The sequence below is a fragment of the Eutrigla gurnardus genome (genome assembly GCF_963514095.1).
Source record: "Eutrigla gurnardus genome assembly, chromosome: 6".
Lineage (NCBI taxonomy): Eukaryota > Metazoa > Chordata > Actinopteri > Perciformes > Triglidae > Eutrigla > Eutrigla gurnardus.
The window spans coordinates 24,898,071-24,920,418 of NC_139920.1; the positions used below are offsets into that span (position 1 = coordinate 24,898,071).

General features: G+C 41.7%; 1 protein-coding gene across 2 annotated transcripts in view; it reads right to left on the reverse strand.

Moving 5' to 3' along the window:
* The window catches only part of negr1 (neuronal growth regulator 1), a 378,181-nt gene that overhangs the window by 118,764 nt on the left and 237,069 nt on the right, over nucleotides 1-22,348 (reverse strand). The window contains exon 2 of one of the 2 annotated variants that reach the window (XM_084010805.1): nucleotides 9,388-9,567. In XM_084010805.1, the coding sequence (XP_083866931.1) occupies nucleotides 9,388-9,557 (170 nt within the window). In that variant the 5' untranslated portion in view covers nucleotides 9,558-9,567. Of the gene's footprint in view, nucleotides 1-9,387; nucleotides 9,583-22,348 lie in introns of those variants that run through there. The other variant, XM_084010806.1, reaches the window with a different exon arrangement.

The following is a 22,348-nucleotide window of genomic DNA, read 5'->3' on the forward strand; positions in this document are numbered from 1 at the left end:
TACAGCACCACTGGTCAACGCAGCTGTACCAGTCTTTAGATTTAGAGAAGAGGTTTTTGAAAATGAGAAAATGTAGATATAATGATTTTATAAATGTGTTGTGGCAGCTGGTAACGATGGTTTTATTTGTGCATCTCTATCATAATGCCGATAAGAGATGAGGTATTCTAAGCCTCCAGCCTCGGTCTAAAATATGATAATTGATCATTTGATGACTGATACGGGCCTTGGCTGCAGTTGATTGTTTTCATTTTCCAATCCCTGGTTTATTGTGATCTCTTTGATTAAGCACAATGAGTTGACTGCTGAATATCACACAGAACCAAACACAGCAAAGCTAACACCCTTAATGGTTGTCAACTAATAGCCTAAATTTGAATAGTAAAAAAAAAAAAGATATTCGAATACGAAAATGATTATTCTATTGTGAAAATATTCAGCACTCCCTCAGCTGCCTGCCTCGCCTGCCACTTAATGCACCGCATGACGGGAGTCACACATTGTCACTTGCATTAATTGAAAATGAAATGTAACGGGGAAATCAAGGTGAACGAGGAATCATTCAACAATAAACGTAATGATCTCTCAAGATCTGACCGGACACATAACCACTTAAAATACGGGTGAGCAAACACACATTTTATGTCGCAATAGTTACAGGTGATGACATGCAATAAAGCCAACTCTCCAGCCAGCCGCCGCCTTATTTCGTTTTTGTGTAGTGAATGAGGAAGAATTGCTATGAAAGCTCCTCATTTCCACTTCAAGAATCAGTCGTTCTTCGTCAACTGCGGGCTTTCGAAGCGAGCAACAGGAATTAGCAACGAGGTGTCCAAAACGGCGTGTTGCATCGCTCCTGACCATTAAGCACAAGGTGGCGTGGACATTATGCACATAGATATTTGAATAGTTCAAATCTGTGGTTTATTCAAGCATCATTTTGGGGTAATTTTGCCAGGCTTAAGGTGACATATACAAGCATCAAATAAAACTAAAAGACAAGAGAATAGCAGACAGCTCATTCAATACTAGATTGTAAGTGATCACGACTACATTTGCCTTGGCTGCTACCTTTTTTATGCAATTAATGAACAGAGAGAAAGAGAGAGATAGTTAAAGATCATGTGAAAGTGAGAGAGAGAGAGAGTGTGAAGGAATCAAAATCCCATTATGAGTCGCAAAAAAGCACCTCCCAAGTCTAAAATTAGAATCCTAATGAGTGGCAGTCTCACAGATCAGTTGATGAATCGCTGTTTAACATTAGCACAGACTGAGTCAATCTCCCTGCCATGGCGAGTTCGGGAAAAAGGCTGACAGCCTATTAGTGTCAAAGTTTCCCCTCAATGTTTGGATTAAATCCCCTATCTATTTTCATGAGCTTCACGGTCGCTTGTTGACCAAATTTGAATATGTTTCCCCGGAAAAAAGGACAGAATGTTTTCACGGGAGTTCGTTAAACATGCTTTTAAATAATGGACTTTTTTTTTAATAACAAAGCACTAACCTGTGTGACTGATGATAGTGTTTTGTGTTCCCATAAGTTAAACACTGAGGAGACTTTTTAAATACAACTTTGCAACACCATATTTTTGTTCTGTTTTTAGTAGATTACTCAACGCTAACAACTCATTGTGCAATCTGTGCAAAACAGTGACGAGTTAATACACTGTCATGAATCTACAATTAAGCAGTAAGTATCCCGTAAGGGCATTTGTCATGGTTGGCTTTCATCAACCCCAAAATTAAAAGTAGTGATCGTCTTTGCGATGGGACCACACCAGACGAGACGCCAAATCAGGGGCTTGCTCGGAAAACTGGTGCTACCATGGTAACAAAATGTGACAAACAGACATATGAAAACAGCAAGTTAAGAAAAGTTTTTCAGCAAAGTATGCATTAGTATTTCAACACCATATAAAATAAGAGGCCTACACTCCATGATATCTGCACAATATTAATGAATGGCTCTCACAAATGAGGCATTTACTCATCTTTGTGCTGCTCGACACTTGTGTTACCTTAACTCCTGACCCCACCGGAAACAAAAGGTAGCACTCTTCTCAGTGATATTGATTTGCTCTACTGCTTCTTCCTCCATTTACTAATAATTACCAATGCAGACTCTCCAATTACTCGGCTCCAACAAACATTTACAGCAGTCTGAAATCCACACACTCATTATGCAGATGACAGAGAGAGAGAATAAAAAAAACAAAACCCAAAACCTGCTCAGAGCGACTCCAATTAAAATTCTTTAGCCATGCCAACACGGAGCCAAATGAATTATGACAATACGTATCTCCTTTAGCCGCTGAGGTTTATAATCCATTGTGAGGGACAGCAACCAAAGGGCTAAAACACACATTACAGTCAATACTTCCTTAATTTGGAGAATTTGAACTTGAGTGACAGTTGAAAACAGTGACAAGGTAGTGAAATATGTGTGACTCATGAGTGATATTTTGAGTTGGAGGAACTATGGCAACAAGAAAAGTAATTTTTCTTGTGACATAAGTTTATATATTAATTTGCTTCAAAAAGCAGTAACGATGTATTTCTATACGCTTAAAAGCATAAATTGAAAGTGTGATGTCGCACATATGCTTAACATGTAGTGGATAACATGCAAGCCAGCTTCATGGCTCCTAACTCTTAAATCACGGTCCCTGGCTCTGGGAGAAATGTTCCCAGTGTAAACCAAAGACACAAGACTAATGTTGAATTTCATTAAAGGACAAGAAAATACCCTCTGCAAGCTGCGATCCCTCTGGATTGTGTTAACTCACTGAAGGGCATGGCTAAGACAACCATGTGTCAACTCTCCTGATTTATTATTCCTCCGGGATCAAACTAATGTTTACCTGTAGTCCCTCCGGCCTCAAACCATGGTCACACATAAAGATCTTACATTGAAGATAATGACATCAACCACTCCATCCTAAGGGAATATCTCCCGTGATGATGATTTGGTCTCTCTTCTGCAACTAACACTCACTGGAAATAGGCTTAAAACATTCAGACACACGTTGTCTTAGTGATTATATATATATATATATATATATATATATATATATATGGAGATTTTGGTCAATCAAAATTGCATGACAGGTCATAAAGCGGATACATCGTATGGTTATGCCTCCTGCAGAGATTTCCGAGCGGGCGAATGTTACGTTATGCAGAAGCTTACTAAAAGATGAGTTGTGTCCCATGCTCGGCATACTAAGTAAGGTGTACCACCCATACGCTTGCACTCTTTTCTTTCAAAGCTCACCATCACACAGGCTCCGAACTCTGATGTCAGCGAGTTTCGTTTGTAACCTGCTGACGCGAGAGGCACACCAGGACCGGTATGAAACAACACTCAACTGAGGGGGCTCAGATGAGATTACGCAACGTTGTCAGAGTAGCACAACTAATTATCATGGAACACAAGGAGATGCTAACTGATTGATTAAGGATTTTAATTGAAGGGGCTCTGAGGAATCGTTTCAGCTCTCTGTGATGAAAGACGGGAAGTGTTGGCAGACTGTATGATTTGGAGAGGAGCGCTGTATACATCGTTCAACAAAAGCTGGTAAAGAAAGAATGTTTTACTCTGGAATAGCTGTCGGAGAGAGAAGATTAATCCTCTAAACAAAAAGACAATAAATATCTACAAGAACTCACACAGAAACGGTGTTTTTTCTGATACAAGGCCGGTGAAAATCAATGCGTGTCAACTATCTGCTTAAGCAGACAGTTAAAAACTCTTCGACTGGAAGTATCCGCACTTATGTAAAGATTACGCTTGTAAGTGGACAAATCACAGCCCAACACTCAATGTAAGTCGTAAACTGTTTCCAAGACACATTTCCATTGATGTTAAAAAAATAAAAAAATATAAAAAAAACTCCTTCATGTTCTTCTGAAAAATTCAGTTTAAAGTAACTTCACTTTAAAATTGCCAGAAAGATAACCTGTTATTGCCTCTCCAGTCACTGTCAAGTTTAATTTTGAGTCTTATAGCTTTCTCACAACACAAAACACTCCTCTGAGGTTTTCCTGCAGAATTATTGCAATTACGGGGATGCTCACAGCTGGGCATGGGTAAAAGCTTCATTTTCCACCTCAAATCATTTTCCCTATCCCCTATAATTGTGGTGATTATAAGAATATTAGAAAAGATGCTTCAGAACCTAGCATAGCATCTATTTCCCTCGAAAGGATTTACCTTGGGAAAGCATTTCCATTAAGGCTTTAATTCACCGGAGCACTCAATCACTTCAGCGCTAATTGAAATTTATTAGAAATAGAAATAGCTTAATTTTTAGAAAGTACAATGGATTGACTTGTCTAACAAATGATGAGTGGAAATGTAATCCATTTGGAATGGTTTATAGCGTGCTTTCATTTGGCTTTTAACGTATGTTAGCCCCCCCCCCCCGACGTGGTTACATAAGGCCAAGAATCATGTAACACAAAAAAAACATCCAACAATATGCTATTTAGGAAGCCAGAAAGAGAAAACACCATCAAACAATAGTTTGTTTCTTTCTGTGCAGTGAAGTGAAGCTGAAAAGCACCTTAATGCATCGGAGTGGTTAACCTATGGATCTAAAAAAGAGCACTCGATTTATCTCATGAGAAGCGTCCTTCTAGATGCACTTCATATCACTTGAAAAACAAGACTAAACAGTTACATATATTTGAGAATACTTCTCATTTGAGAGAATCTGCTACTTCCAGCAAGGAGCTGAATAAAACTATTTAAAACAAGCCGTAACAGGCTCTGAGCTTCAAGTGGATGCTGTGGAGGAGGTTAAATGGAGGTCTTGAACGAGGCAGCTGTTATGAAAGCCTTTTTAGCCACTGCTCTTGCTAGCATGTCATCTTGTTGGCTGATTTCCATCTATACTAAAGCACTATTGCAAATGGAAGCCTTCTCTCGGCCAGAAGGGGAGACCCACCACAGTAGTAATACACCTTTTTTTCTTTCTTTTTAAAAGGAAAGGTTGGATTTTTTTCTCATAAGACATTATGATTGTCTTGCCGTCAGTTATAACGGTGCCAGAACGGCTCCATCTGGGAGCCCTTTCCTAACGACTGCCCCTCCCCCCGTGCCCATTGTTTTTCATCATCGTGACAGTGTCTATTCATTTGCCAAAGAAAATTAGGTCAAATAATTTGCCTAACACGCGATCCTTGAGATGTAGGGACCACTATGAGCATGAGGACTGTGAAAGAGAGCAACATTGTGCTGACAGAAACACTGATTGCGTTAAACATGTGGTGCAGCAAACAGGCGTCGGGATTTTGGCGTTTAATTAATAGTGACAGACTCAGGTGTGCCCACAGATGTGTCAGAAGAGGTAAGGCTGGTTTCCCCATCCCCCCAAATGAATGCCTGAAACTGCAGATATCTGACGGCTAACTGATGTGCACACTACATCTGCTACCTCCAACCAAGCTGTAGATGAAGTAGCCTTTCTTATACTTTTCAACAGGCCGGGCTAATTAAAATAAATGATGAAATGCAGAAAGTGGAGACGCTGCTTCTCAGCCATGGTTATAGTCTGTGTTAGGGAGATGTTAGTCAACAATTCCTTCTCTAAATCGTGTCCTGTGGAGTTCGAGCAGTCACTTAATATTCCTCTATTCCGTCTTAGCATCTGTGCCGGGGTGGGGACAACGAGCCATTTAAACTAGATGTTGTGTCTGGCACAAGTGCTTATTGTAAATGGCAAGACCTTTCAGAGCCATAATAATGACACAGTTGAGGAAAATGATACATGGCACAGTTTGTGTCCTGGATAAGGCTAGAAAACACAGCTCTGGCACAATCATGTACAGCTAGAAAGGGTTTTCATCAACTCTGTTGACGTGAGGCAATGATTTTAGATTTATACGAATACCAGACTTTCAAACTAGTGACAGGTCAATTTTACACCATTACAGCGGCTGGGGGCGTGTGGTGCAGGCAGGTCTACTTTGTGGCCAACCGTCAAACTAAATGACGAAAAATAAGCTTGGATCATTGTCTTGTTCCTTGTGTGTACAGCCTCGCTCCTATTTATTTCCCTGGTTCCTATTTTCTGCCTTTGGAGAATGTAAGAATTAAGCTTGTAAAGCGCGATCAGTGTACCTTTTATCGAGCTGTTACCCGGTACTATGTATTTCATTGGTAAAACACGAGGCTTTAAGAAAATCATACAGCCAATTGCAATACCGTAGCAGCCCATGCTTAAGATTTCAGTCAATTTACAGACACTCACTCTTTGCTGTTGATTACAGCTGCTTATCCATGTGGAAGAGGCTGCCGCTGATACGGTGCGTTTCCTGACAGCACGGGGGAAACTGTCTTTTCATCTGGCTGGCCCCCTTAAATTCATAGCATTCATTTACAGGGCAGAGTCAAGGTTTAGTCAACTGAATCCCAATGTCACCAAACCCAGCAAAAAGGATGTGGAAGAAAGGGACATGTAGCTCGTCCAAAAAACAATGTGCTCCCTATGGAAGCTCATAGATTTCCAGTATGGGAGGGGGAAATGCAGGATACATGCATAACTTGAATGCACTCATGTAAGACACTGTCGAAGCAGCGCCATGACTCATTTCAGAAAGACAAGGGCCTTTGTGAGAGGCTGAAAATGGCTGAGCTTTTAAGTAATCAAAAAAAAAAAAAGATTAAAAGGGTGATGATACACACACGGACCATCCTTCATTTTAAAGAAGCTCAAATCATTTAATTGGTGTGGACCCACTGTCCAACATGAATAAGGGCAGCAGTAATGCAGTGCTCAGAATTAAAGAGGTAGTGGAAATGAACATACCACAGCGGATGCACCTCTCGGGAGCTACTCCATAATCCAGAGGCAGTGACTAATAGCGTGCTTCTGGGTTTGTCAGTATTTGAGAATGCTCACATTTTTTAGCCAGCAATCAGCTTAGGGGCACGGGGAAAAATTGCCCTCTAATAGTCCGAGTCTTGGTAGATAGAGAAACTCAACAAGGAGCCACTGTTTCCCTAAAAGAAATGGTTCATGCTTTGATTCCTGGCATGAACACGTTACTGCGCACAACAGGGTCTGTGGATTATCTTGAGTAACGAGGTCATGATGATGGAAATAGACACATTGCTGTCAAATTTTTTTTAAATGTATTTTTGTTTTGGCGCTTTGAGCACCACAAGACAAGTGCATAGTCTGATTATATTGGATCTATCGCCAAAACTAGACGACTCGCATCAAAACAATCCAGACTGATAAATAGCACTAAAAGGTAAAGGAAATATGTCTTTGCAACCAGTGAAACACCCAAAAATGATGTACCAAAAGTCCAGTATCATCACTTTTGCAACTAGATGTGATCCAGAGGTTGACGATCTCCAACAGGTCAACAGGTGCGAGCTAAGAAAAATCATTACTTCACAGCGGCGGCATTCCCATGAATGAAAACAGCCAATGGTGGTTACAGAGAATGCTGAATAACCTGTTAATTAACTGTGAGAAACCTGGCGTCGAAAGCACGTTGGAGATATTTTCCCGATCCATTTCCTAGCATTTACTGATGCCATGACACGCTTGTGGAGAGCCTTGCCTTATTCAGGGGGTGGGAGGAAACTTGTTTATTGAGCTGATTCATAGCACGGGGATAATCTCTGGTCCAATAAACCGGGAGGATTCAGGCAAAGCTCCTGCCACTGATCACAGCCAACCCAGATTGACACTAGGGAATTAGACGCCCTCTCTAAAAAGACAGTCAGAGGTGTAAGTCTCTTTGCAGGGGACAGCCCTTTAGGCATGGAGGGAACTAGGGGGAAAATATAATGAGTACCCCCTTAGCTGTTGCCAAGGCAATTCCGCGATGAGCAACCTACACAGTTAAACTACACTCAGCAAGTCACTCGTCTCCGCGCAGCCAGGATGACCTTATGCTACAGAAATAATTCAGCCCTTCAACAATCAAGTGGAAGACTAAAAGCCCTACCTGAGTGGAACTTTCAGACAGTTCGCTGCTCTGTATTCAGGTCTACGCCGAGCATCTTGTCGAGTCAACATCACAGAAATCATATTGAAATGGGGGCAGGCCTGTCCCCTCAGCCTCAGATCCATCACAGCGGATATTTGATATTGGTGGAACAAGATATTATCGCACACACACACACACCTCCGCCTCAAAGATTTGCATCTTTTTTGTGTTTTGTGTAGTTTTGAATTATAACAATATTAGTCCTCACACAAGGGATGCTTTCCCAATTATAACCTGTAAAGAAAACTGTAAGGTTTGATGTATTGAAACGTATCTATTTTTATTATTTAAACCGTAAACTATTTTGACAATGTTTTTAATGAGATGCATGGGAGTATATTTTTATACTTATTTGATATTGCTCTAACAAGATTTTATCACACACACACACACCTCCCTCCCCAAAGATTTGCATAATTTTTTGTTTTTAATTTTGTGAAGAAATTATAATAGCCAATTATAGCATGTAAAGAAAAGGGTGGATGTATTGAAATATATCTATTATTTAACCGGTAACATTTTTATTTATTTATTTTATTTATGAGATGCATGTAAGTATAATTAAGAGATATGAAGTGGAATACTCAAAACCACGCCCATGCCTGGTTGAGTTAGTCCTTAATGGGCATGCTACCTGTGTGCAGCTGGCATCGTAGCGTACGTGATGGAGGGAAGATGGGGGGAGGATGGGGATGGGGATGGGGGTAAGAGAGCGCGTCATTGCCATAACTCGATGCTGATAAACACCGACCGACAAACGCACTCCTCAGCTCTTGTATTAAAACTGCGACATCACGTTACGCATTCAGCAAAAGTAATGGGACGGCACTAACAAACAAAAAAAAAACCATCACACACACACTGTGTTGTTGTTGTTGTCACATCAACGCCACCATCATGTCATCATATATACATATATAACACACGCGGCGCTGCCGTCCCGCCTGCCAGCCAAGCAGCTACACGGACTCGAACGCAGCACACATTAGCACGTCGCCGCTGTTACCCGCTGTACGTGAAGCAATGGAAAGTATGTTGGGAAACTTTGCAGCCGTTACACTTGTCGCAAAGAGCGGCGTCCTCCGTAGCACTAACCGCCCCCCCTCCGAGTCCTCCCCCCCTCTGTCAGCGGCGAAACACACACACACACACAGGGACGGGATGGAGGGAAAATGGCCTATTGTGTGTTTATCGCGGGTGATAAAAGTAGTTAAACAGACATCTTTAAAGCGACTAACTGGTTGTTGAGGGGTGCGTGTGCGCGCGCGTGTGTGCGGTAGAAAGCTCTGGAACTCCCGACAGAGAGTGAGTGTGTGTGCGCGAGCGGGAGAAAGTGAAGTTGTGTTCGCGTATTTTGTTGTTGTTGTTGTTTGTTACCTCAGTAGAGCCGTGTCGCCTTGTCTGCTGACCACACTTTCCACCGAGGAATAGTCCACAGTTTGTCCAGCGGGCAAACATGACGGCAGGAAGCAGCACAGGCTGAGAATTATCGCAGTAAGCCACTGACCGGAGACACAAGCATCCTGCACCGCAATCATTATGTCCATCACAGCTGTGTTCTATGTTGCCGCTTCTTTTTTTCCTCTCTCTTCTTGTTGCAAAAAAAAGAAGAAGAAGCGAGGAGTTGGCTTGGATAAAAAAAACAAAACCTTGACGCGAAACGACGCTTAAATATGTCCACACTTTTACCTCCTCGGAGCCCCGTGAAAGAAACGGTCCGCCGTATAGTTTCCCCCGGTTTGTTTTGCTGGATGTCGAGCCCACCGCGCGGTGAAGTGTACTCTCCAGTGGCTTGCACACCATCTAGTGAGGAAATGCGATGTAAAATGGGAGCAGACCTAGAAGCAGACAACCCCCAGGCTCTGATCCTGTTGCCATGCGGCCGTTTCCCGGGCAACCCGTTTCCCAGTGGCTCGTGATGGAGCAGTAAAACCGGTAGGTATTGATACAACACAGGAGCAATTAAAGATATCGACTGGAGAACCACCTCATTTATTCCCCATAAGGAAATGAACAATCTGAGCATTTGGTTGAAATGGAGCTCACTGATGGAAACTCTGTAATATATATATATATATATATATATATATATATATATATATATATATATATATATATATATAAATAATATATATATTACATTATATATGTATATAAGAATATAATTGAAAACTAATATTCAAAGGGACATAATTGTATGTTACTAAATAGCTTACTAGCATAAATGTGTAATTTTATATGAAATGTAAAAAAAAAAAAACACTAAATACAATTAAGACATTATTGCTTGTCTCTTTTGGGAGATCTTGAGGATATTAAAATGATATTTCATTCACAAACACACACACACACACACACACAGTCTTCACAAAGAGAGAGAGAGATAGAGAGACACACATGGGACATACAAAGTTTGTTTTAGAGCAGTGGCACTCTGCATTTTGCTGCTCTAAGCCTTTTGACTTATCCTACATAGTACTTAACAGGCTGCACAGCCGTAACCATGGAAATGACATAGATTCCACTGAGGTGACATGTTGACAAGGCTCATATGAATTATCGCGAGCTGAATTATTGTTTTTGAACATGACATGTTTCATAAAACCCCCCTGTGGATTTTTTTTGATAAAATAATAACAGAAGAAACAAATTCAAGCACACAGTTTGCGCTAGTATTTTTCAGTTTATGCTGTAAAAAAAAGTGTGCTATTCTTCTCTCCCGCTATACATTTTTTTTTTAATTCCAACCAAGAGGATCAATATAGTTTCATGATATCTTAAATTCTTATCTCACAGACCACAGAGCCACGACTGCAGTCTGTGATGTTATCAAGATGCGCTGTCTGGAGCTGCATCCATTGAAATTAAATGGGGTGAGCGGCTGTGAACCCCAGAATGGTTTGCTTCTGGTTTTTTTCACACCGAAACAAGCTTTAGAGTATTGCCTCGCCCTTTGGTTCCAAATCCGAAAGAAAAGGAGTCTCGATCCTCAATGAATTCATTCCGGTGTGCCATGAGAGTTGCCTTTCCATCTTTGGTTATTATTTATCAGAGGGGATAACTTGTTTATTGCAGTGGTATGAGAGAGAGAGTGGGAGTTTGGACGCATTTCTATTTGCCGACGTGGTCGTGACAGAGAGCCAAGGAGCTGGTTTTCCAGAGGTTACAAGGGACATTTCACTGTGTTGGAAACAAGTCAACAACCAATGTTCCATGACAAACAGCTTTAAAAGAGGGGGGAGGGGGTGAAAAGTTCATCTTGTCACAAACTAAAATTCTAATTTGCATAACCGAAAGCTCCCTCTAATAGCTGTGATAATGCTGTCAATACAAAACACTTAAAACTCGGGTTTTGTGACAGACAGGGCTGAGACAGGAAGATATTTCCCACCCTTCTCTTGTCACTCACAACATTGATTTTCCTTTTTTTTTTCTTTTTTTTTTTTTTACTTCAAGTTACCTCAGAAAATGAACCTTCCCATGCATGAAAGCTATAATTACAATGACTCCATTTTGCGTTAGTGCACTGTGCAGAGGGGAGAAGAGACTGGCAGCCTCTAATATTCAACTCATAATAACCTCAGGAATTATGAACAAGATGAAAGAGATCAGGCGCTGGACTACCACAACGTCAGAGCTGTTTTGAGTAATGGATACCTCAGACATTTCCTTCACAGTCTTCATAACCAGCCTTCTTTTCAAAGCCTCAGTGATATCAATGTATGCTATTTGCTTTAATGGGGAGTGAATGAAGTCACACATAAAAGAAGTTGCCCTTTTTTCATCAGGAAGACCATGTTTCCTCAGTAGATTTAAATATATACTAATTTGTTCTCACTATCTTTGAAAGTGAAGCACAAACCCCGGAAGAAAAGTCTTGTTTGTGTGGTTATTAAGATGGTCTGCAGCATTCAAACTGCAGATATTGTCTTAATTGTATGCTAACGATGTGGCAAAAAGCCACCGAAGCAGCTGCTGCCTTATTTTGACTGTTTCTGATTGAATGATCAGCTTGAACCAAAATTACTTCACACGGATCCTTTATTGCTTGTTTTTTTGTTTTTTCTTATTGCATGATGTCACACTATTTAGTTTGGCTTTACACACAATACCACCCCCGGTTTATTGGACTCATTTATTAACCTGAGTAATGCGGCCTGATGAAAGCTATTGTTTCCTGAAGTAGGTAAGTGCATGTGGACATTTTTCTGTAATAGCGATTTGGTCGGCTATTATGATAATAGATGACATCCTGCAGGGAAGTATGCCAATCGATCACACACAAACACCAACATGCAAATGCCGAGCAGTTCTATTAAAGAACCGCAGCCGTGATTTACAGGACTTGAGAAAGATTCACGAGGGGGAAAATGTACGAATATTTTCAGTTAAAAAATGTACAAAGACTGTAACTTAATCAATACATTGTTATTAAACTTGAGGTAGAACAGTCCTCCCATCTCCAGTCTTGGAATTTAATCTGTCTTATTTATTTTCAACATGTCGTTACTGGCTTGTGTGATTTTATTTTTTCTGCTTCAAGGCAGCAAATCAGCATTTTTAGGCAGCTAGCTTCAACTTTTCTAGACAATAAATATCAACATTTCTAAAGAGGAGTGACTGAAACTTTTTTTCCTCTACTCTTTATTGGCAACCGCTCCTGGCAGTGAGGTTGCAGCACGGTGGCACCTGTCCTACCCTGATACATCCAAAAGTAAAAAAAAAAAGTAAAAAAGACTCCAGTGGGGCCACATTCAGTTAAACGAAAAAGTGAAACTCACCAGACAAAGTCATGCACAGAAGAGGAACTCTTGATATGTTGCTGACATTTCAATAAAAGTGAATAAAGCGAGGGTATTTACCTGCTACAAGATGGTGGTTTGATAAACCCTTTTGCGGTCTCTAAAATAGTGTGTGATAGATTCAGCTCTCTGAGAGCTCCCAATGCCTCCACCTGCAAATTCAGAATTGACACCATCTCAGCTGTGACATTCAGCTCTCAAAAGTGCCTGACCTGACTTTCTAGGAAATACGAAACAAGGCAACTCCGATGCCTTTGTGTTCCCCCCGAGTTCTTCGCGTACAAAATTCCATTTTGATACGGATAAACAACCGCACTCGTCTGGGTAGAAAGTAATGTATTACAGTTTCCAAACTGTGCATTAGTGTCAAAAGTCCAAATGCACACCATAGATATAGTGAACAAAACTCATTTTGAATGAACTATAGTTTGATAGATGTAGCCCTCCAGCGGTGATGTATTTCCAGCCTCTCCTTTCTTTGCTTTTACTGCATTGCCCATGTGGGACAGAGCCGACAACACTCATGAGTCATAACTGATTTGTCAGACAGCACCTATCGTATTTCAAAGACGGCGGATCAGTTCGAAAAAGCTCTCGAGGGTCAATAAATATAGCAGGAAACTGATATTTTAGCCCCAAGGATGCCGTTTACTACAAACTTTTTCTCCCGGATGTGCGGCTTGAGAAGTAAAACAAAATCAGAAGATGGAGGGGAATGAAAAGTTCATCGTGTCACAAGATATATGGAGAGTGGGAGGCGCTGAGACGTTTCTGACATCATCATACGTGTATTTCTTGTTAATTCTCAGCGCTTCGTTGTGGAACAGCTGTCTGGAACCGTTGAGTGCCCAGTTGGCTGGATACAGAGCGGTCCATGGTGTATAAAATATGCTTTAGGCTACATAATAATGAGACTATGGGAAACAACAGCGGATGAAGCCACACATGAAACCATCATTAAACTAAAATTATAATTTACTGAGTTATTTCTAACATGACAGTAAAATTGACCCTTCATTAGCCCCGCCCCCCCACGGCTACTCCATCGTGTTGTCAGAGTTACCATGGAGCCTACACTGTCACAAACTGCACTTACCCAAATTTGTGGGAGAATGTGTGGAGGATATATCCGGGATGTCAAAACAGGTTAAACAGATTAAGATAGAAGTTAAAGCCTACACATAAAAGTGTAACTGTTCCTTTACAGCCGGATTCTTTATTCACAGTTCCAATCATTAAAAAAGGAAAAGAGGCATTCAGCATACCTTTAAGAGCTTGCAGTGTAGAAGTGCCAAAGCAAGTTAATGATGTGCTATAGCGTATGTAATTTTAGCTCCACCTAACCTTTTAATAACCTATATCACCATCCAACCTCTCCGGGTAACAAGCATCAATATGAGAAACAATAAGGTCCGGGCCCCAGGCAAAACAAAACACAAAACGGGTCTGGAAACGAAGAAAATCTGAAACGATTGCTTGGAAACACAGAAAGTTCTGTCTGAGAGCCTTGAAGGAAAACTCGGACCGTGGTCGAAGCGCTTTGATTTTGAGGTGTACTTACACTTGCCATTGCTTTAGTTTTCAATAGAAAAACAACAACTTTATAATATTTAACTGTAAGGCAGACACATACCGAAGACCGAATGTGATTGATGTGTTAACATCCCGTATTGATTTATAGGCAGTGAAGTAAAAGTGTTAAAATGTGGCCACTTCTGTGAATTATTGCTGAAGGACTCTTCCATTTATATATTTCAAGATGACTCTTTCAAGCAACCTTGAGGGCACGTCCAGCGTGTTGATTGATTGTTCCACCGACTTAGACTAGAGCCATTGACTCAGACCAAAGACTCAATGGAAAGTCATCCATTGCCATCGGGTTAGTCAGAGACTTTGTTTAAAGCTGTAATGATTTATCTTTTAGCCTCTGGCGGGGAGTGGAGGTGGGATAACCGACTCCAGGCGGTCGTAGCATTGTTCTTTGTTCGTCCCTCCCGTTGTTTTTAATGCGCTACACAAATAAACTTAATTTGACTTGACTTCGCATTACAGTTTCATTTCCAGCACTTAGTTGACAAACTACACTCTGCACTAAAACCTAGAATGTGGAATAAAACTGGCTTCTCGTCTCATCTTCCCACCAACAATACCTTCATAGCTGCTAACAAGTCCCTGTGGTACAACTGCTGTTGTTTTTAAGCTTTAAGCCTCGGTAACAGTGTATGTTACGTATATCCGCTATACTGGCACAGACGACCTAAGGAAACCTTTACACATTTGACAAAGAGCCGACTAATTTGCTGCTGACGATTCCACCGACTGAAATAAATCTGGTTCAAAGATCCGGCTCTTCGGAGCAGTGGAACAAATCGCAAACACAACACTGACCTATTGTTACACTATGTTGTTCAGGAAGATGTTTGAGCTCCCTGGCAAAGGTCCAATGTTCACTCTCCGTTTAGCTCTGTTTTTGGTCTCCACCAACAGCTGGGAAAAAACTGTTCCTGTTCACTAGTCTCTAACTTTGACCCCCTGGGTGACAGACAGGTAGTGTGCAGCTGTTTTGTCAGAGGTGTTTTGCTGCAAACACCAGCCTGCTAGCTGGAGAGGTCGACGAGAATAGACTTTGATCCAAAATAGACCGAGAGCCTCAGTAGAGCAGACTTACGCTGGACGATTTGGTGGTAAATCTGTGAGAGGTTCGTCTACTACAAGCAACCTCTTTTACATAACACACTGAAGTAATTTGTTGCATTGTTAACTGTTAAAAATATATATACACATATATATATATTTAAAACAGCTTCTTTTTCTGCATATAATTGTCACCTTTACTCCCCAGAAGACAAACATGTTTATGTTTGATTCATGCCGTCTCACCAAGTTTCTTGTAATGAACAAAGTTCTTTGTCTTTTATTGCATAGCAGTCTAAGCCGTCTAAGAACATCACTGGGTGGGAAAGAAAGTGTAGCGCTGCCTTCCCGCTCCTTAGGTTTTTTTGGGTTATTTTTTTTTTTGCGTTCTGCTCAAACACCAGCCACAGGCAAAGCAGCAGCTCCTGTTTGTTTTCTTTGATTGTGTGAGCTAGCATGGCAAAGCCCCCTCTGTATGTACCGGGGAAAAAAGTTTTAGTTACACAGGGTAAATGTTTAGAGTCTTCGCCAAGATTAAACACTCTGAACTGCTGTTTCGTCGTAAGAAATAATCTTGTACGAGGTAAAAAAAAAAAAAAAAGTCAGCTGCAGTAGTTTGATACAAGTTGGATGAAGCTCGTAAATTACTTAAAAGAGATTCCTGGGGGGCTTCGATGTGGGAAACGTGTTTGGTTGTATTTGATTCATTTCTTTGTGAAAGAAAATACATTTGATATTTATAAATCTGCTTTGAGCGAAGTAGATGTCACATAGAAGGAAGCTGGGTAATCACCTTTGGTACTCCTTGGTTAGTTGTGCTTTATTGGTTGTTGTTCTTCAGTATCTCTCAGATGTCCAATAACGTTGGAGAGCACTTTGCAGGCATGTGGTGACGACTATTATATAAAAAAGGTATGATAACATGAGGGATATTTACTGTTTTTATGCCGCCAGCGCTGCTTGAGTACTCAACGCTATTTGTCTCATTTCTTTTGCACCATCTTAGTCACGATCACGGTAGAGAGGATCCTCACTATCCCTATATTAAGCATCTAGGCTGGAAGCACGGTGCATCTTATGAATAATCAGGAGAGGGGTTTATATCATCTTTGACTGTTTCGCTTTCCTCTGCAGTCACTTTGAAGAATCACTTTGAACTTTGGGAATAAAAGAGACTTTTTTGCCAGGCTTTTTTTTTTAGCTGATGGATGACGATGCCACCTCCGTGCGTCTGCAAAAAGTTAGAAACTTGAGTGTCAAGTAAACACGTAACAATATCAGACCAAATTCCACGTGCGAGGTCGTGAAAATCAGGGATGGAAAATAGTGAGCATGAGCTACATTTAATATCGTACTTCGAACATAATAACAGAGGTTTCTTTAACTAGAGCCTGTTGAGCCTCGGGGCAGCGTTAATATTGCATACCTAGCAACAGTTGTTCTTTTATGGAAAAAAGGTTTTAACAAAGCAGTTTTCCTGACTTTGCTGTATATATATCTATATATATGCAGTGCAGTTTTGTTATTCTTAAACACTACAAACACACTTGCTTTTGTTTTGTAAATCTTGCACCATAAAAGAGCTTGTCACCAACACATTTGTATTGTAATAATCCTAATGTAGAGATAGGTTTGACCTTTTAAGGTATATATATTCCAAACAACAATAAAGGTAAAGGTAATGACTTAATATTTAGCCATCTATAAAGGGGGCCGCAACATCCCTGAGGTCAAAATGCTTGTCTTCAGCTCTTGAACATTTTTATTACAAAGATAATGTTCCTAGGACCAAATCCGTACTTTCAAAACCATTGAAACAAAATTAGATTAATAGTGGAAATACCGCAAATGAAACTCCGTTTTTATCTGTGATTATGCCAAAGAAAAATGACGGTGATAAGAGGGCTAAGTTTGAATACAGCATGTGCACCGAGTGAAATGAGGGAGAGAAAATATTATCACCACAGGGTGATTTTTCTCATTCAATACCAGACAGCGAAAGATATCTCTTGCACAATAGAGCTCAGGGTGAATCTACTAATGTAGCATGTAAGGTTCTTAAATTCATATTTTTAAAAGACATTATCATTTTTCTGTTAAGATTGATGCGACGACCAAAACTCTCATTTCGGAGGATATTGATTTAGATGTCGTGATGGACGATCGTGACATGCAAAAGAAGTAACCGATGACCGCTTCCACAATTCACTTCAAGCCTTTTTGGCTTCAGTCTCGCCCCTTTTCAATGTGGACCTCGGGGGGGAAATGCATCGGCTACAATTAGAGTGCGACTGCTCTTTTGGGTACAAAAGCGTGACCTTCACACCAGAAGATGGGAAGTTAATTTTACATCTCATTGAGAGTTGAGTTTTAGAGCCGTGTGGCTCCCATGCAGACAGCTGTCATGGAAAACTGGGATCTTCATAGCGAGGTTTAATCTGTCTGACCTTCTGGCACGGGGAAATAGATTACCTACCACACCTCCAGAGCCGCCACTCTAACTACCTGCGCTGCCTTATGCATACAAAAAAGGACATCAGACTAGCTGCTCATTAGTGGCTTTGTGTACATCATGAAAGGTATTTTGTATTTTATGAATATGAGCGACAGTCCATCTGTGTTCTTTGAAAACGAGTCTATTTGGTTATAGGATGAGCCTGTGTGTGTTTGAATAATTGCTCATCATGTGAAAAAAAGGGGGGGGGTATGACTACACGTAACATGTAGCGCTGTTTACTACGTGGGTAACCTCCTTTTCATACATTTTAATTTTCCTCTCAAAAATTCTAAAATATTCAACTAATATCTGCGTGCTGAATATTTCACAAGATTGTAAATAACAGCTTCTAAAAACCCCGATGTGAATAAACAACCAAATGTGCTGTCTGGTGTGATAAAACAAAAAGTCTATAATTAAGTTTAAAAATAAAATCACCTTGTGTACCCAGAATGACAAAGAATCAGCTTCCCGCTCATTAACAGATGAATGAAAGTTGGAGGAGGGGGAGGGGAGGGGGGGACAAATGATGTGAATAAATAGCTCAGGAAACAACAGCTAATGCTTTGACTTTCTTTTATTTCTTTTTTCTTCTTCCTGCCCAGTGTACCTTGCAAAATTCAACCTCGGGAGAACAACGGATGTGTCGTATTTTACCTTGAATTGGCTAGATTGAAAGATTCAGCGAGGAATAATGAGAAGTGATATGCCACGGCTTTGCTGGAGATGAAAAGCCTGAGGGTACCATGAATGCTCTGCAAAAAAAAAAAAAAAAAGGTGCAGCATATTCTCCGGATTGGATGAGCCCCATATTCAATGGCGAGCGCATAAAATCCTATTTATTTGACGGCTCCCAGCCATCCCGCGTGCTTTATTGGACGACTGACCCTGACTTGACCAAATACAAACAAAGCTTCAGAATATTGTTCACCTCTTGCATCAAAGAAAAGAATACCTACTGTATACAGCAAAGCTGGTCTTTTTATACCCCCTGTGTTTATTTGAGGGTGATATGATTCCACAGGCTATTGTGTAGCAAAACAGAGAGGAGAGAGAGAGATAGAACGAGGACATTTTGAAAACAACAACATGAGTGTGTTTCCTAACTGGAGAGATCCAAGCGATTTTTTTGTTCCCAGCTTTGCTTTGTGGTCACAAATGGAGTTTTCACGTTGTTTTGACTCCGGCAAAAGCTCGAGTTTCCTTTTACCATTTCCCCTCACGGTTGACAAACCCCCAGCAACCCTCAGCGGGACGGCGAGGATAGAGGTGAATGTGGCTGTGTGAAATGAAATGCTCTCTATCTCCTGAGGGAGGTCCCCCCCCCCCCACCCACCCACCCGCTCGACGTGGCCCACCACTCGAGGAGAAAGAACATTTGGTCGTACACGGATTTGTGAGTCAACCTGTGTGGAAAAACATGGGACACTTTTCCACTGTGGAGCGAAACTGTGTAAAAAAAAAAAAAAAAAAAAGATCGGTGTAAACCTGCTCAAGTGTAGTTAACTAAATCGCTCCATCTGTCTTTCTGTGCGATTGAACGCCAGATTAGATCGCTAATCCCTGATCGCTGATAGTAGATGAAGCCTAATCCATGAAGAATGGGATGGAGGCATCCCGCGGGAACATATTTGCTACATGTGATGCTCGGCAGACAAAGGTTAATACACACACACACACACACACACACACACACACACACACATATGCCCTTTGTACTCCAGCTTCAGATAATGTGCAAATATAATATATACACACAAACTTTACCATCAACACTCGTGTCCATTATAACCATTACGGTGTCAAACACCCTCTGACCTTCCTCCCATAGAAGTAGAACAGACATTGAACTGTTCTGATCTGAAGCCATTTCACTGGTACAAAAAAAAAAGAAAGCGGCTATTGTTAGTTATTACGGTGACAACTCACGTCAATGGGGGTCGCGAAGAGTCGCCGCAGCTCGCCGGGAGGAGAGCGGGACGCCAGCTCCGGAGACGGATGGTCGGCTATTAGCTACCTCGTCCTTCTGGAGTGGCAGGGGAAGTAAAGTGGAGGCCCCGCTAGACTCACTGCTGACAGCGCTGCCGAAAATTAGCCTTACAAAGTTGTAACTCATGTGATGATGGTGATGTGCTTCCCTCTGCCGTGACGAGAGTGTGTGGATGAAGGATTAAGTTGTTTGAAAATCACTCTGTGTGTGCTTTTGTAACGTTACCACTCGGCTGCTCACAACTTGACCTACGTGGGTTTAGTTGTATGGAAGTTCCAGTCCTTCTGTCTAACTTTACTTCCTGTTTAAGTTTCCCTCCTTTTTCTGTGTGCCAACTGTGTGTGATGCCTCTCAATCTCCCCAATCACCTGAGCCTGTATCTCGTCCTCATCAATCCTGGTGTGTATTTATAGGCTGTGTGTTTCCCCCCGTCTCTTTGTCGGTTCATTTCGTAATCCTGGTTTCTGTTCCTGCCTTCCAGCCTTCCCGTGTTTTTCCTCTGGGTTGTTCCCTGTCAGTTTTAGTCTTAAAGTCCCAGTCGGCAACATTTTTTTGATCATATTCACCGAAGCCGATGCTCCGATAGAACAACATAAATCATCCGGTTTTAGAAAAAAAAGTGCGCCTCTATGTGCACGTACAGCCTGTTTTGCAAATATCGACAGGGCCCGGATCATCCTGTCCAATCAGCGCACAGGGCTGTGTTCGTGCACACACAGAGCCCCTCCCCCCTCGGGTCGTACCACTATCACAGGGGGGAGGCGGAGGGAAGTAGCAACAAGCTTCCAATTCCTTGTTAAAAACCGAAACGAGGAGGTCCAAAACAACCAAGGAAAAGAAAACACCGGTGGAATAGGAATAGGAAAAAAAGAAAGATGGCGACGGTGCCCGTGATAAAACAAGAGTCAACATCGGACCCGCGTTTCAAAGGTGGCGTGATCTACAGGATATCAAAGGGCAGGAAGTTGAGGGGAAGGAGCTCAGTGGTCGTGGGGGAGGAGCGTGAGAGTTGGAAACATTAGGCTTGTTTCGAATCAAGCATGCGCATGCATTTGCCTCGCAAAACAAGGCATTCTGGGAAAAAAACGTCACAAATGCTGGTGATAACTTCCCTTTGCGACATGTCACATGACTTTAAAAACTTGCGGTATCTCCAGGGTACCTCCCTTCGCATGCTTTTCTCTGCAGATGGTCTGAAATAAGTGCGGACATAAGACACTCCCCTCAACGTTGCCCTAGTTGGTTAGAACTATCACGTGGTATTTCCCACGTGAGAAAATTCCTCAGCCTCCGTCAACAACGGGACTTCAAATGCCTCGGCTCGAATTCGTCAGCGACGAAGAAAGCCAGCGCCACCGGGTAGACCATATTCTTTGTGCAAAGTCCGTGAAGTTTCCCCTGGCTCGACAGTTTTTGTTATGTATACAATTATTAATAAAGTTTAAATGAAAAAAAAAAAAAAAAAGGTCCGTGAAGTGCACCTGTGTCCGACTTGACGTGGTGAGAACTTGGCGTGTTTATGACGAGTTCCGGCGGATCCTCTCAAGTCTCGTGCATGCATCGGCGCAAATGCATGCGATCCGAAACGCGCCCATTCAAAATCTGACAGAGTGCCCTCGATCTGCCGACTGGGACTTTAAGTGTTGGTTTGTGGTCCCCGTTTCCTTTTGTAGCCTATCTTAGTTTTGGACTGTGCTTTTACTAGTTTCACCTCCATTAAAATAAACCTTTTTTCATTCACCTTTTGCCTCTGCCTGCATTTGGGTCCACAACCATTTTCACCCTGCTAAACCCTGGCAGTTTGTACTCGTGTTCTATTTCTTTGTTCCTTCCTTTCCCCATTAAGTCTCTGGCCCACCTAACTCTACACACCTGTTCCCCCTTCCCTCACCTGCTTCTCACTCCCTCAGGGGTTGTCATTTGTGTTAGCAATAAGATTGTAAGAGAAGATGCCACTTTCTCCACGTTTTTGCAGTGCACGTTTCGGCCATGGCTGCTTGGCTCTCAGTGTTGTGGCTTGTGGCGTTGTCGGGGTGGCGTTGTCGGGGTGGGCGTTTGGATGGCGTGCTCGTTCAAAGCAGGCTGATTGCACGACCCTAGGAGGTGCTACTGTCGACAAGCACTCATCGCTCCTTGCCTCCAGGAAAGTGAAGAAGAGTTTGTTGTAATTTCAGTCTGCCTGCTGCAGACGACATGCTGGACACAGCAGAGTCTTGAAGTCTTGAGCCTCCCTCTCATACACAGAGCGCCGTTTGCTTGTTTTGTCAAAGTTTACTCATATCGATGTGTTGAAATTGCACCAAATTGGACAAATCACTCCCTTCAATCCATCTGGCGACCTGTGATTTCGATCAGATGATCGGTTCTCAAGATATGCAAAGAACTTACTCTTGCAAACAGACAGAGATTCGTAGC